Consider the following 16,263-nt stretch of genomic DNA (forward strand, 5'->3'; position numbering starts at 1 on the left):
CTAGACTGGGAGGGATGGAAATTGGAGACCTGAGGAAAGACCTAAGGGAGGAGGCTCTGGGCAGGACATAGCGTACTTCCTGTTGTCGGATTGTCTGGCTGTGAAGTGGAAGAATGTTGGCTGATGCCAAATAATGCTGAAAAGATGTTTCAGTCCATCAGGGAAAGGCATATATGTTTTCACACAAATGCATACACAAAACCCACACACAGTGTTATAACTACAGATAAGGTAACCCTAAAGAAAGCAGACAGAAAAATCCAGACTCAACAGTGTAGAGACAGGCATTCACTTCCCCCAAAGAGTTCTCATTAAATCACAGGATCCCTTGAAACATACAGTTTCGCCAGTGATTTAATCGTTTCTCCGGAGTGCTCCAACACCCTGACGGAAAAGCTAGATGGAAGTTTAGAAATGAGAAAAGTGTGAAGAGCTCCTCCACCACACATCCTATAAACCAGTGGGAGAAAAAAATATTCAATTTAATAAAAATAATTAGTCTCACAACTTTTAAAAAACACGCACAGGGCACAGAGTGGACTAGGTACTGAGGGTGGATGGATTCATCTCTTCCCTGGCCCTGTGTGATAGCAAAGCAGGGTGACACTTCATGGCCCCAGAGGCCCTCTTCAGAATGGAATTTTCCAGAAATGAATAGGTGGTGGGGCTGGAAAGGGCCCTAGAAGGTTTCTACTCCAAAAACCTATATTCTAGAGGAAGAAGCAAACCACCCTATTAATCACCAATCTCCTGCTCCTTGCCCACAACAAAGTGACACCACTTATTATTTTTCCTGCCACCAAAAAAGCAAATCATTACCATATTCAGGATTCTGTTGAACTTCTGGTGTCTCAGGTTTAGAATGTGAGGGACAACATCCTAACACGTGAGTGAGAGCAACAGAAGACCAGGGGCAGATGCTGAATCATGCTAGAGTGAAGGCCAAGTCATGCTAAGACATCCTAGAGCAGATGCTGAGTCATGCTGAGTCATGCTGAGGGATTAACTAGGGGAGATTCATCTCAAAGAAGTTAGTCTCAAGACTCAAATGATCTCAAGTGGAAACACTCCTACCAATTGAAACAGTGTTCAAGTGGGTGGGGGGGATCTGGGGGGCCTACTTCCCTGTAAAATGCTTGGGTCTGTGACTGTGCCAGGATGTTGCCCACTCTGGAGAAGCCAGAGTGAGATCTCATCCTCCCTCTACGGTTCTCCAGGCAGGCTGCGGGATCTCCTGGTGATTGAAGAGGGCTTTGGGAAGAAGAGCTGGGTTTATAAATAATGCATTTCCTTTGTCTTGCAGGGATTCTGGAGGCAGAGGTACAATCAGATCAGCTGTGAACAGCTTACATAGCAAATCTAATAGGTTTGTAAATTAGATTTTGTGTTCATTTGTTTTTGCTGTAAGGCAGCTATTAATCTGCTTCTCCTCTTTGCTGGATGTGCCCTTCTTACTTAGCAAATAGATCTGTTTTGTTTCACTTTGGCTTTGCATTTCCCTAATCACTTTTGGGGAGGAGCTGTCGATAGAAGAGCCCAGGAAATGGCCCAAGGTCTAGAGGCTATAGAGATGGAACACTCAGATGGGAAAGAGCTACTTTCTGGAAAAGAGCCCACACATTTTGAAGCACTTGAGCCACGAATGTGCTTATTCATAACTTGCATTTTTGCTGAGCAGTGGAAGCTCTAAAGAAAATCAGGTCTCTCATTCAATTTCATTGTAGTAGGTGTCTTATCTGGGAGATTAAGATGGAAAATAAAACATTCAGGAACTTCACAAAGACCTCTTAAAAATATTTAGGAAGTCAACACAGTGATGTTCATCTTGACTGTTGAATGTACAATCTAAATTCTGAAAGCGAGTTTTCTCCTGTGATGATCCTTGGCCAGAGGCTGCTTGATACACAGAAGCGAGCAAATGCTTTGCAAGCTAACAAACCCACACTTGCCACTGACTATGGTTGGACCTGGCTTTTGAGTCCGATTCTCCACTGATGACAACTGCCCCATAGCTTAAGGAACATTGGAAGGAAGAAAGATTGCCACATTGTTTGACACAGTTACTACTGAAAATGAAGTCCTTGTCTTACTTTCTAAATATCCTACTGTGGTCAGTCTGGGGATGAGAGATCCAAATGGTTTGGAGTAGGGTCTCTTATTTGCCCTTCTATAGATTTTTTTTGTTTGTTTGTTTTTTTAGGTCTCTTGACCATATCCGACCTATTCAATATGTCCATTCCTAACCCCACTTGATTCAGGAAACTGACCCCTCTCTCCCTGACATCATTGCTTCTGGCTCTCTAATGACAAATGAAACTTGCACTATGCCTAGTAAAATGCAGAAATAAAAAAGGAGACCACGTGGCCCTAAGTTCTTCTCTTTCTATTGTGGAAAAATGTCCCCTTTCGGAGAAACAAGATCTTGACCCATGATCTTGCCACAGCTGTGCTCCATGGTAACTTGAGGGAGGAAGAGACTTACTCAAAATCAAGTATGAGAAGCAGGAAGAAAAAGCCTTGGGAGCCAGGCAGACCAGGATTCATTCCCCGTGCTTGTTAGTTGGGGCCATGAGCAAATTATTTCTCCCATCTGAACCTGTTTCCTCATTGCATTGGAATGACCCACTAATCCAGCTGAGTTTGTGCAACAGAGAGCATGTAAAACCAGTGACTTGAGTTGGCTCCTGGGTCACCTAATCCATCCCTCCGATGTTACAGAGAAGAAAGCAGAGGACAGAGACCCAAGGTGACTTGACCAAGTCCCCCAGCTCAACAGCCACAGAGCCAGGATTAACTCCAGGAAGACCACAACTAGAGGCATAAGGTCTCCTCCAAGATATCACTAGGAAGTGGAGACAGAAATGGAATTTTACCACTAGTCATGCCAGCATTTATCTCTTTCCCTTCCTCCCCTCCACCACTCTGTCCCAAAGAAGCCTAGAAACTCCTTCTGGAGTTTTCCAAGAAAATTCCCTGGGCAAGCACCCAGGATAGGTACCTCTGCAGATCCTTCTTGCCTGAGAGAGCCTGGGGTCAACCAATGTGCCACAGTTTCTAGGAAGCTTCACCTTAAGACTGAATCCACATTAAGCCATGAGATACCAGGTTCTGATCATTTATTACCAATGAGAACATCAGCTAGCCTGTTTGGAAATAAGTCAAGTTTGGAAGTCCTGTTTGGAAAGCACAGAAGTCAAGTGTTTCTATCACAAATACTGTCTGATGTAAGCTACAGTGAAGTTTGGGATCTTGAGGTGTAATAGCTAGATCTGTGGTCCCAAGAGTCACTGCTCCTACCTGTGGCCTGTGCAGAAGGAGGCAGTGCCTAAGGGTTTTAACCACAAGTAGCTCCTCCTGCAGCCTTATGAGAGGGCAGTCAGGGACAGGTGCAGGAGACCTCGTGGTCCTTACAGAATTCTAGGTCCTTAATGCTGGATATCTTCCTTTTTCTATAAATGGGGAAACTGAATCTCCAAGAAGTAAAATGATTTACCCACAGTCACACAGCTTGTAAAATCTTTCCATGACACCTTCTGCTTCCTTTTATGAAAACAACAAAATTTCCAAGGGTCTTCTGTTTCCTCTTCTAGTCCTCTGCAAAAGTTACATATGTTTGAATCCCAAACAGGAGATATCAGCCAGAGGAGTCAGGAATATTGAGCAATGGAGATGTGTGGGGAGAATGTGCAGAGATAATTTGCACCCCCAACTGAATTTCTTTTCTACCTACAAAAAGCAAAGTAGAGCATCGGCTATAGACTTCATTAAAAGAACTACATCTCTTTTAACTTGGCTGTTTCCAGATAAATGCTGAGGACATAGATGTTTGGTTTGAATTCTTTAGAGCTCCAAAATTTGGCATCACAAATCCACTTATCACTCGAAGTGGGAGAATCTGCTGTCAGCACAGACAAAAGCAATACCTGACGTGACCCACATGCATCTGTACGCATCTGATAAAGGCAGGCTGGTGACTATGCTGCCTTTAGAGATGTAATTGTAACCTAGTTTCTTAGAAACCTACTAGCATAGATTTCAAACCTCAGGATTCAAGCGGGTCCCAAATGCTTAGTGTTCCTGAGTCAGGTAGAGAGAGGCTGTGCAGCCAGAATTGTGATTTGCCCCGGACATGCAGGGCCAACCAACTCCTTCACCCATCCAGGCTCCCCCAAGGTGAAATTCAAGTTCAACAAACATTTACTGAGCACCTCCTATGTTAGACCTTTAGACAAAAAAAGAAATGAATGAGGGAGCTCTCCTGCTTATAGACAATGGGAGAGGGAGACCGAGCACCGAGAACTGTGGAACACGGTGTGAGGTGTCATCTGAGAGTACGAACAGGGCAGCGATACGATAAGACAGAGGAGGGGAAAGCCACAGGCTGCTTTGCTTTTCCCTGGCATGAGCTTTTGTTTTCTCTTTATTAAGTTTTGTAGACCATCTGATGCCCCCTAGCTGCTAATGCAACTGCAGAGTTTTGCAAAAGTAACTTGAAGGTGTATTACTATTCCAACGGTTGACAGCGAGGTTTCACTGGGAGGAGACATTGGGGTGGGGGATGGAGAGAAAGAGAGAGAGAGAAAGACCGCCTTCCCCGTCTCCAAACTGTATGTACTGTATATCTGAGGGAGAGAATTTGTGCCTTCTAGAAGATAAATAGACTTCCTTCCCTTCTCAGGTAATAACTGCAATTTTGCTCTCCCGAAGTTTACATCCAAGCCCATGCAAAAACAAAACTATTAGACTTGTCATCGGCATGCTAACAGATCATGTCTACCCTCTTCCTCTTTTTTTTTTTCCTTCCAGAGCTGAAGTTGTAATAAATGGCTCCTCATCGCCAGCTGTTGTTGACAGAAGTAATGAAAGCATTAAACACAACATCCAGCCAGCCTCGGCCAAATGGAGGCACAACCAGACGCTCTCTCTGAGGATCAGGTAGTGGTAATTACCTATAGGACAAGAGAGAGCCTTGGCCTTCTTCGGCACAAGCCGGCAAATTGCTGCTCTCCATCATCTAAAGAAGTCAGGATAGAAATAAAATGTTTACCTCCCGCTGAGGCAGGTTTCATCCGTAAGCAATCAATTGGAAATAAAAACCTGAGACAACCCCAGCAGCCCAACACGTGTGTGCAGCGACTAGGGCTGGGGAGGTGGCAGGAGCTCCCTGCTGAGGTCCTGGGTTCTGGAAGGAGTGAGGCTCTTGGGTCAGCAACAGCAGGAGCCTGAGTGGTGGAGACCACAGGTGGCTTCTCCCAGGCGATCCAAAGCAAGAGTCCTTCTCTGGCACTTGCGCCGCTGTCTGTGGGTGACCCAGGAGCTGACATAAAGAGGAGAGGTGTGCTTAGCCAGAGAGGAGCTCTTGTCCTGAGCTTCTAGGATGATGTCTCAGAGCTCTGCAGTCATTGCTGGGTGGCAGGGATGGAGAGCTCTAAAGAAGGAGATACAGCATCAACATTTTGAGTACTTGACATTGACATAGCCATGACTGACCCACCAAAGCTTGGTCAGTAGAACCCTGGCATCGTGCTGGGGGCCCGGGATGCTAAAGCAGACATACTAGTGGGGAGACACAGATATAAGACAGGACAGCGCCATGTGACACACACATTAAGTGGTGTTGCATTGCATGAATCAGTGGAAATACAGAGATCACGCTGAGGAGAGAACAAGGGGATGAAACAGGAGAGCCAGAAAAGGAGCAGCGGGATTAGAAAGGTAATTAGGAGGTTGACAGGTATGCCAAGCTTCGTCCCACTTGCACACAGCCTGGCATCCGGTGTCCGTGCCCTGTGCTGCCGGGGCACGAATTCGGAGGTACGGAATGTGGGTGGGGAGGTTGGCGAGGTAGCCTGGAGAAATGGAGAAAGCCTGGACTATGGCCGCCAACCTTCGCTGGCCTTCCGCCTGGGGAGGGAGAGCAGGGGGCCCAGAGCTACCAGGTGTCCCCACAAGGAGCAGGGAGGTGCCCTCTCCAGGGAGGCTCCCTGTCAGAATGGAAAAGCCCCACCCCCTAGTCCAAGGCTTCATTGGGGACATGAGGGGGAATGGGGGTGGGAGCTAGAGACACATGAGACCCGGGACCCAGCAGCTGAGAAGCCACCTGAAGGAACTGACTCCTGGCACCACCGTTCTGCCACCCTCACCAGTGCCCCTTCTGAGGCCCCCTGGTGGACCAGCTACAGGCCTTTATCACTCGCCCTTGGATCAGCAGCACTCGTGGATCCGTCCGTGAGATCATGCACAATAGTCTCCCAGGGTTGGGTTGCTCTTAACCAATTCCCACCCACTTGGTGGCTTAGGACAACAGAAACATATTCTCTTCCAGCTCTGGGTCCCGAGTTCCAAGTGCTCCCTCTGCGTGGTGGGGTGAAGGGGTGTGCAGGGGGGAGGGGGGATGCTTCAGCCCTTCCTCAGCCCTGTGGCCTCATGGCTCCAATCCCTGTCCCCATCTCTTCTGTGTCCGGGTGGTTCCCTCTCCCACCTCTTGTAAGGACACGTGTCATTGGCTTTGGGGCCCACCGGGTAATCCAGGACCATCTCAAGAGCCTTAGTTTCATTATGTCCTCAAAAGTGCTATTTCCAAATAAAGCCACATCACAGGTTCTGAGGGTTAGGAAGTAGACATATATCTGGTGGGGGGAGCACCCCACCACACCATGTGGGAGTGAAATCCTTCCACCAGCACAAGCCCACCTGCATGCCCCTGGCCTTGATGGACACTTAACACACACACACACACACACACACACACACACACACACACACACACACACTTTCAGAGGCGACCAGACCATGGCAGCCTACAAACACAGCCATGCTGGCAGGAACAATGTGCCTTCACCCAGGGGGAAAAGGAATTTCCTCCAACTCCCTTCAATTAATTACCCAAATTATTATTAATAAAAGATGCTGTGAGTGATTCGGAATGATGTTTAATAATTGATAGTAATTTCTCACAATTAGGTATAAATCAATTCACTCACAGAGGTATTTATTTATGGACTTTCTAGGGACTCTCTTTACTTTTAAATACTTTGGGGTAAGTGATTGCAGAGGTTTTAGCAATCTCCATGCTGTATCAGTTTGTCAAGTTGTAGAATCCTTGGTAAAGGGCAGTAAATAAATATAATGCCTCTTTTCCCATCAAGAGATACAAATTATTCAGCCCGGAGTGTCTCCCCTGCGTGATGGCCAGAGATCCAGGTCATTAATAAGACTAGCGGAAGAAGAACTTCCTTCCAGTGTGCCCTGCCAAGCATTCTAGCCACCCCTTGGCTACCCCAGAGGCTCCCAAATCCAGCCACATGTTAAAGTTCCCTGGTGAGCGTTAGGAAGCACGCAGAGCCTGAGCCACTCTCAAAGTCAGGATTTCTCAGGTGTGAGCCCCAAACTTCCGAATTCTTTATAGTTCCCTGGGGGCTTGAATGGGCGTGCTGCTGGGACACGCAGCTGGTGGCCAACATCTCCAGTCCTACAGGCTCTCAGGCATCCACGTTACCATCTTCACAGTGGGGCAACTGTCTTGCAAATTCGCACATTTGCAAAGTGCAGGAAGAAGTTTTGTCCTGCCAGGGCTCTGTGGAAAAGAAGATTGGCATCATTGTATCTATGTTCTGGCATCATTGTATCTATGTTCGAAAGGGGCTTGCAGCAGGAAATGAAGTTCATGTAGGGCTACTGTGGGGACCAAATTTCTTTCTCTTGACTTAAATCACTTCTAAAGATGTTTTAGGAGATTCAGACAGTAAACACCTCCACCCCAGCTAGAATCCCCCAGCTAGGTCTGAGTGGTTTAAGTAAATCTCCCCAGGCGATTCTGAGAAGATCCTATCCTTTTTCTGACCACACCCATTCCAGCTGTGTACTTTGCTAGATGATTCTAGAACATTCCGCCGAAATCCAAGTCATCCGGGAGACTAGGGAGCTGTCCTTTGCTCACCTTTGTTCTGAAACAGCACGAAGGAATTTCTCTGAGGGACCAGAGGAGGATCAATTTTTATAAACTCGAACTAGATAGAAGTGGGGGCAGAACAGCACAGTCCATGGAATGGACCGACTCAGGGATGGCAGGCCACGTTCTCAGTCTCTCAAAAGTTGAGGAGTTGACACACCTCACAGCATCTACACTCCCATTCACACCATGGGATATCCCCTCTCCTAGAGAAGATTTTTGTGGAAGAAAACAGACCGCTGAGGAGTGAGGGACACGTGTCATCTTGGCTTCCTAATCCTGGCTCAGGACCCCCCTGTCAGATGCTGGCCCCGAATCCCACTGAGAGGGAGTGTGATATCTGGGGATACTGGAAGTGTCCAAAACAAGCGTTCCCTGGGACATTGGATTTTCAATGCTAAAAGCAGGCTGTCCTGGGCAAACCAGAATGGTGGGACACGCTTCCTCTCCGGGCCTTCTGTGATGAGCTCTTACTATGTCCTAATAGAGTCCTCTCCCTGGGCAGTTACCACCTCTCATAGGAAGAGGCCATAACCACAAAAGCCAGAACAGCCCTCGCCATAGTTGCCTCTGGGCCATTTCTGATACCCCCCACCTAGAATGCATTCTCAGAGAGCACCCGAACTCGGCTTTGCCTGTGTGTTGGCTGCGTCAGGCCATGGGGGGACAGAGGACAGGAAAATCTGGGTTGACAAAGGGCAGCTGGCCACAGGGAAACTTGTTCCTCATGTGTGTTTGGTTCCTGTAGGAAGCAAATCTTGAAGTTTTTGGATGCTGAAAAGGACATCTCTGTCCTCAAGGGGACCCTGAAGCCCGGAGACATCATTCATTACATCTTTGACCGTGACAGCACGATGAACGTGTCCCAGAACCTCTACGATCTCCTCCCCAGAACCTCTCCCCTGAAGAACAAACACTTCCGGACTTGTGCCATTGTGGGCAACTCGGGGGTCTTGCTGAACAGCGGCTGCGGGCAGGAGATCGACACGCACAGCTTTGTCATCAGGTAACCACAGCAGGGGCTCTGGGCCCGAAGCGACAGGCAGGTTTAAGTGGTGCATGGCCAGTTGTCCCAAGAGGTTGAAACGAGAGACTATGCTTGGGTTAGTCTCCGTTCTCACCTTTGTGCATTAGAATTTTTTGAGGTGCCTTTAAAAGTCCCAGTGTCCAAAGTGCACCCCAGACTGATTAGGTCAGTCTGAGGGGTCAGCAGGATATAGCCAAGGAAACCCAAATGGTCTGGTGTACCGTCAAGGTTGAGATCCCTAACCTGGCACAGAGGTAGGCAGACTATGGCCAACAGCCTGTTTTTATCAATAAAGTTTTACTGGAACACAGTTATGCCCATTCATTTTCATATCCTCAATAGCTAAATTAGTTGGGCAGAGTTGAAGTGTAGCAACAGAGAAAGCATATGCCAGAATCTGAAAATAGTACCTAGCCCTTTATGCAAAAAGTCTGCCGACCCCCAGATAAAGCCTAGGCCAGCCAGTTGTCCGTTCAAGTTTGCAAACCTCGTACAAGTGTTCTCGAAGGCGGTGCTCTGCTAGTGACTATTATCCTGTAGTCAAAATCTGGGAAGTGAGGGGGTGGCAGAGAAACTTGGACTTGACCATCATTCTCCCTGAAATGTCAGCTCTCATTGTTCCGTCTCCTGGGACCCAACTGGACTCAGTTACCCATGGCCTTGATACCTGACCCCCAACCCAGATGGACTGGGAACAAGGCTTTGCTGTCCCCTGGTCAGAAGTAGGGCACACAGAGCCTCAAGTTTCGTCCCAAACAGTGCCCCAGCCCTGGCAGAAGGGCATACCGCATCTCACGTTTCCTCTGGGGCTGTCCTGATGCAAAGAGAGCCTTGTCCTGGGACTTTGGGAAACGACCTCAGGCCGTGGGATTAGACGCTGTGTCGACTCATGCATCTGCTGTGACAGAAGCACCCCAGCCACCTCGCAGCCAAACTTGGTTTAGCTTGGTAGCGTTTGCCAGATTATGCCTGTGCCTGGTGTAGCCCGGGACTTGGCCCCCATTCTCAAAGCCCTCCTGTCTACAGACTTAGGGACCGAGGGGGAATGCAAGGCGGAAGGAAGCAGGGCAGGTGTCTGATGGAAGCTGCGGCAAGGGTGAGGGTTGGGTAGCGGGGTTTAAAGGTATGGGCAGAGTGTGAGTAGGGGGTACCAGGCCTTCCTGACTTGGGGTCACACGCATAAGCCATGCTTCTTCCTTTGCCACAAGCTTCAGCAGTGAGATTTGCATGGTCGACCCAACCCTGCCCTGGCAATTCAGGACAAAATTACAAAGGCGCACTGTATACAGAACCCTCATGATGCCAGGTGGCAGCCCTGGCTACCGTCAGGGGCCCCCTGGGCTCTTCTTCCTTAGGGGGACCACCCTCTTTCCCCCTGGGGGATCCTATAGGCCACAGCCCCCACCGAGAGGAAATGCGGTGCAATGCTATGGCTACAGCCTGAGTTGGCATGTGTGTGTCTAGACGGTGTCGCCCACAATAGAGCATACTGAGAGTTCATTCCCTGCCCTGCCTTCCCCTGAGGTGCGGGGAGGGAGGCCACCCCACAATTCCACACCACCTCTCCTGTAGCATTTGCTTCTCTGAATGAGAACTCTCCAGGAGCCCTGTGTCTCCACCCCACCCATCCCATGCTGACCATGAGCTCCCCCAAAGCAAGCTGCTCCTGCCCATCTCTGGACACCAGTCCAAGCCTGAGCCTGGCACAGACAGGAGACTCTGAGCTCGGGCTCTAGGCTCTGTGGGATAACAGACACCAGGAGGGTCCTGATGGGATGTTCTCAGTCTCTGTCAACCAGTCTTCCATCACTTTGCTTTGCTCTGTGGTAATGGGACCCCTCCCCTGCTTGGGAGACCCCAAGACCTTCTGCCTCTCAGAACGCTCCACACTGAACAGGCCTGCATGCAAAATGCAATGAGCTTGCAAAACGTTCTGCATTCCTGAGGGGAGTTCAGGTCAGGCTTCTGGAAGAAGCAGACGTTAGCAAATGAAAAAGTTGAGCAGGAGGAAGCAGCAGAAGGAAAGGCTTGGAAGCAAGAGACTAGATTCATGGATGGCAGAGGCTGGAGCTTGACGGAGCACGGGCTGCCCACCTCAAGTGCTGCTGGGAATTGGAGCCGCACAGGAGTGCTGGTCCCTGCGGTGTCCCCATGAGGCTGCAGTGGCAGGCAGAGGGGACTGCTTAACTTGGGGTCATTTAGTACAGAATAAATTCCCAGATGTTTGGGAATCAAAACTTCATTGCATGAGCTCGCTCTCTCTCTCTCTCTCTCTCTCTCACACTCACTCACACACACACACACACACACACACAGAGAGACCACACAGACACACACACTCACCTTCAATAGAGAAAACCTAATGGATGAATGCCCCCTCACAGACAAATCATCCCTCCCATTGTCACGGTCACTGGGCACTTCGCATGCACCGAGTGTAATTCTAGGCACTTCATGTCAATTGACTTATGCAATTCTCACAACAACCCTATCAGGAATGTTCCATTTGGGGCTGGCTTTTGCAGGAAGGAAACTGAGGTACAGAGAGCCACAGGTCCATAGCATGCTTGGGTGGCCAGGCTCAAGCTGTGGGCCCAGGCAGTATGGCTCAGAGCCAAGCATGAGCCGCTGCTCTCTCCAGCAGATTGCCTCTCCCCCTGGACCTATGGACATGCCTGTTTCTGGAAGGGACAGACTCCTTTCCAGCCCAGAGTCATGCCCATCAAAGCACTGCAGCCCACCAGCAGCCCCCCTAGAATTTTCTTTGGGAGAGTTGGCCTGCTGTTAGAGCAAGCTTATTCCCCTCCTGATCCCCCCGATCACCCCCATAAAGAAAACTGCCCTGTGAAGGAGGGGTACAGCAAGGCAGAGTTGCCTCCATCATCCTCACTCGAGGAGTGGCCCTGAAACATGGTCACGGACCTAGCCTGGCCCTCACAGCCTCCCCTGCCTGGAACACCTGCCATGAGCTGGGTCCTAGGTTGAATGAGGTAGGGAGCCCGCCTCCGGCTGTTCGCAGCCCCAGAGCTCCCCAGAGTCTCCAGCAGGGCACTTGGGCGACACCCCAACTGACCAGTACTGCAGCTGAGGGTGCATGCACCTGTTTTCCGTCCCTTGACCAACCTAGAAGCCTGTCGGGGGCAGCCCCCACTGGCCCGTGGTAGACTCAGCAGATGTGAACTGCATTGAATCCACTTCCCTTCCCCTGTTCTCAGGACCTGGAGGTTGGCCCAGGGGAGGCCCCAGATTCTCAGGAAGGTCTTGGAAACCTGGCTCAGCGGGGTTCAGGACAATAGGGATAATGGCACTCCATTCCTCTGAGGTCCGAGGCAAGGGCCCCTGAAGGTGTCCCAAACCAGTTCTACACCCTGCAGTATGTGGCCACAGTCACAGATAGCAAGGCCAGGGTGGGAATGAGGACGGTGGGTATTTCAGGGGGTCTAGTCGGAGCACCAAACAGGCCTTAGAATCAGACACATCAGAGACGGAATCCTGGGGCTTCTCTTACTCGCTCTGGGCAAATTACATTGCACTTTCTGGCCTTGGGCTCCTCATCTGTAAAATGAGGGTGATTAACACGGAGTCAGAATAAAATGAGCTGACTCGTGTTAAAGGACCGGGGGCTGGCACACGCCAGGGGCACAAGGATGTTCATTTTCTTTCTGATCATCCTACTTTTCCTCCTCAAATGTTGAAGGAAGAAAAGTCCTGGCTTGCAAGGAGGGTGAGTGGTGTCTCTCTGGGTCTCATCATTTGGCAATGACTTATGGCCCTGGTCTTCATATATCCAGCCTCTGTTCTACAAACACTTACTCTAGTTCCTCAGACTTAATTCCACTGGTCAAAGGGCTCATTCCACCATCAGATCCTCTGTGCAGTAAGCAGCCAGGCTTCCCCTGTGGCCAGCCCAGGCCCACTGGTCTGCAGTATAGGCAAGAAGTCCCAGTATGCACACCCAAGCTAGACCCATGAAGGTGGGAAGGTCCCCCACAAAGGAGGCCTCTAGTGAGATATCAGAGGTTGCCCACCCAGGGTCCCTGGCTAGTTCAGCACAAGATTGCAATGGCCTTTTTAGTTTGTACTCCCAGACCCAATTCTATCCAATCCAATACGTACTACAATTTCGTCTTATTGCCTACCTGTTGCCTAAAATGCAAATTTGTCATGTTACTCCCCTGTTCAAGAAATCTTCTTGGAACCACATGCCCAACATATACGCTGTTTATCTCTCTAGCTTTGTCTCCTCCACACAATATGTCCCAGGCAGAGCGAATTATTTGCCTCCCCCTAAATCCCCATACTGTTTTGCACCTCTACACCCTTAGATACATTTCTTGTGCCTCTAATGCCAAAACGCAATGTTCCCTAAACTGCCTGGTCATAAGAATCACCTGACGGGCTTATAAAAATAACTACCAGTTTCTCTGCTCACCTGCTGAATCTGGGTCCCCAGGCGAGAGACCCGATGAATCTGTATTTTTAACTACCACCTGAGGTGATTGCTCTGCTCCGACAAGCTAGAGGAACACTCTTCTAATTGCCTCATCCACAAAGGGATTAGTTCTCCTCCATCCGTCCAGATGTCCCTCAGTGGTCACCACCTCTGAGAATACCATCTAATGCTCCTCCTTCCCGTAGTAACGAGAGACTAGATCACATTGAGATCTTAGTGTGGTCCAGCAGTGTTCTGAGTCCTGGGTATGTGCTGACTCCTTTAATCCCTGGGAGGGGGTGCTCTTGGGATCTCCATCACAGCTAAAGACACCACTGTGCATATTCCTTAGCTGTAGGGAAGCTCCTGGGACGCTCAGAGAGGTTCAGGAGTTTGCCTAGAATCACACAGGTAGAAAGTGGCAGAGTGAATTCTGAACCTGGGAGTGTGCCTTCAGAGCCCTTGCTGTTACCTATCATGGCCAGGTCGCACCTGCTTGTAGCATGGCCATCTTGTGGGCTGACGGCTGGCTTACTCGCCCCCTTCCTGCTCCACTAGATGTGGAACTCCAGAAGGTACACACTGCACAGCCCCAGGGGCCAGCGTGTATGTGGTAAGAGCCTAGTAAACATGGGAGGCAGGGATGATGGGGCGGGAGCGGGGGACCGTGCTGGAAGCTGAGGAGAGGGGACAGGAGGTAAAGGTTGGATGAAATGAACTGTAGGCAGCAGCGTCTCATCTCTCCCCAAAGGACCGTGACGCCTTTCTCTCTGGCAGGTGCAACCTGGCCCCGGTGCAGGAGTACGCGCGGGACGTGGGGCTCAAGACCGACCTGGTGACCATGAACCCCTCCGTCATCCAACGGGCCTTTGAGGACTTGGTCAACGCCACGTGGCGGGAAAAGCTACTCCAGCGGCTGCACAGTCTCAACGGCAGCATCCTGTGGATTCCCGCCTTCATGGCCAGGGGCGGCAAGGAGCGCGTTGAGTGGGTCAACGAGCTCATCCTGAAGCACCGCGTCAACGTGCGTACTGCGTACCCCTCTCTGCGCCTGCTGCACGCCGTCCGCGGGTGAGCGGCCTCTCCGCGGGGTGGGCAGGGGTGGGCAGGGGGTCGGCGCGGAGCCTGGGCAGGGCTTGGTGGGCGATATTCCCCGCCCAGACGCATTTGCATCCCAGCTTACCACGCGTGAGTTCTGTGACCTCGGCATTGGCCTGGTCTTCCTGCACATCCCTTCCTGGAGAAAGGAGCTGGGGCTGCTAAATGGGTTTCTTCCAGCACGCCCGGTTCGACCAATCCATAGGGCCCGCCCGGGGAGCTGGGTTGAGAACGGTCCTCCCATCGGGGCTGCGTAGGGAGTAAACCATGAGGGGCAAGATGGAAAGAGGAAAATAGGCTGGAAGCTCTTGCAATGGTCGGCGTCAGGACTGCTTGTGGCTAAGACTGGGGTCGTGGTAGGAGATAGGCAACAGGTCGCTCGGATTAGCTGGAAACTTTGGCGTAGAGGCAGCAGGATTTGTTGGTGGGTTCTATTTGAGGATCTCGAGGAGGGAGAGAAAGAGAAGAATCCAGAATGGCTGTTAGGATTAGAGCTTGAGGGGTGCCTCGGGGGCTCAGTGGGTTAAACCTCTGCCTTCGGCTCAGGTCATGGTTTTAGGGTCTTGGGATCGAGCCCCGTGTGGGACTCTCTGCTCACGAGCCGCTCGCCCCTCTCTCTCTGCCTGACTCCCTGCCTACTTGTGATCTCTCTCTATCAAATAAATAAATAAGATCTGCAAAAAAAGATCCTTTTTTAAAAGGATCCTTTTTTGAAAGCCACCTTTCAAAAAAAGGATTAGAGCTTGAGAGTATGGGTGGACCGTGGTGCCATTTTCTGTGAGAGGAGAGCCCAGGCATGTTTGGGGGTATTACGTTTGGACATATTAAGTTTGAGATGCCTGTTACAAATACGCCTGCCCACACTCCTGAGCTTGCAGCTTGGGATCAAGCCCCGTACCCACCTCACCCAAGCACGTGGCACTTCACCATCCTGCTCCAGTGGCACAAGCGAGCGCATCATACAGACCCATGCTGACACTGAAATGCTCTTTCCTGGGGCCCAAGCATAACTCAGTGTGGCCCCCAGAAAGCTCTCTGTCCAACCCACATAGATTCTTGCTGTCCTCACAAAGGTGACCCCCGAGACCCCCAAGCCTGTGACCGGCCCTGATCTGATTAGGCTGTGTTGCCAGCACGGAAACCCATTACCCCCAAGAAAAACCGAGCAAAACATTCAGGAAGAGGTGGCGACGCTTGTGGCTGCTGGAGCAGAGTGACACCTGATGGACAGAGGGCTCACTGGGGCCACATTCCTTATCCTGGAGGTCAACCTGTGAGGTCTTCCTTGAACATCTACCTCCTCCCTGTCTCAGCAACCCCCCATCTCATGGAGTCTGGGCTCCATGCCTTATATGTTGTCTCTGCCTGGAAGGAGGAAAGGTTTGGGGGTCAGAGGAGATGTGAGAAGGGGAAGGACTTGCTCATGGTAAAAAGAAGTAGTCCCTCAGACAGGGAATGGGCTACTACCTATAAGAAACGTTTACAGCCAGAGCTATTTCCAGCTATAATTGACTCACTTTCATCTGTCAAAATAGCATTAAGCACCAGTAATAAGCCCTTTAAACAAACAGGCTGTTAATCCTGGGATGGCAACATCTTCCCTTGCAGGAACTCCCGGGAGGAAATATTGCAGGAGAGAACGGGGCTGGTTTCTGCTTTTAGCAAGGGGAAGAGCTGGCAGGGAAGAGGGCTTCAGGGGCCTCGGAATGGATTTCTGCCAATGGCCCTCTCCCTCTGCAGGGTGCGGGTCCTGTC

At 50.4% G+C, this 16,263-nt stretch overlaps 1 protein-coding gene across 1 annotated transcript in view; it reads left to right on the forward strand.

The window, feature by feature from the left end:
* The window catches only part of ST8SIA2 (ST8 alpha-N-acetyl-neuraminide alpha-2,8-sialyltransferase 2), a 62,504-nt gene that overhangs the window by 32,079 nt on the left and 14,162 nt on the right, over positions 1-16,263 (forward strand). Inside the window, exons 2-5 of the mRNA XM_032342114.1 lie at positions 1,304-1,366; positions 4,807-4,935; positions 8,700-8,957; positions 14,188-14,481. Of these exons, the coding sequence (XP_032198005.1) occupies positions 1,304-1,366; positions 4,807-4,935; positions 8,700-8,957; positions 14,188-14,481 (744 nt within the window). The remainder of the gene's footprint in view (positions 1-1,303; positions 1,367-4,806; positions 4,936-8,699; positions 8,958-14,187; positions 14,482-16,263) is intronic.

This window comes from Mustela erminea, chromosome 5 (genome assembly GCF_009829155.1).
Source record: "Mustela erminea isolate mMusErm1 chromosome 5, mMusErm1.Pri, whole genome shotgun sequence".
Classification (NCBI taxonomy): Eukaryota; Metazoa; Chordata; class Mammalia; order Carnivora; family Mustelidae; genus Mustela; species Mustela erminea.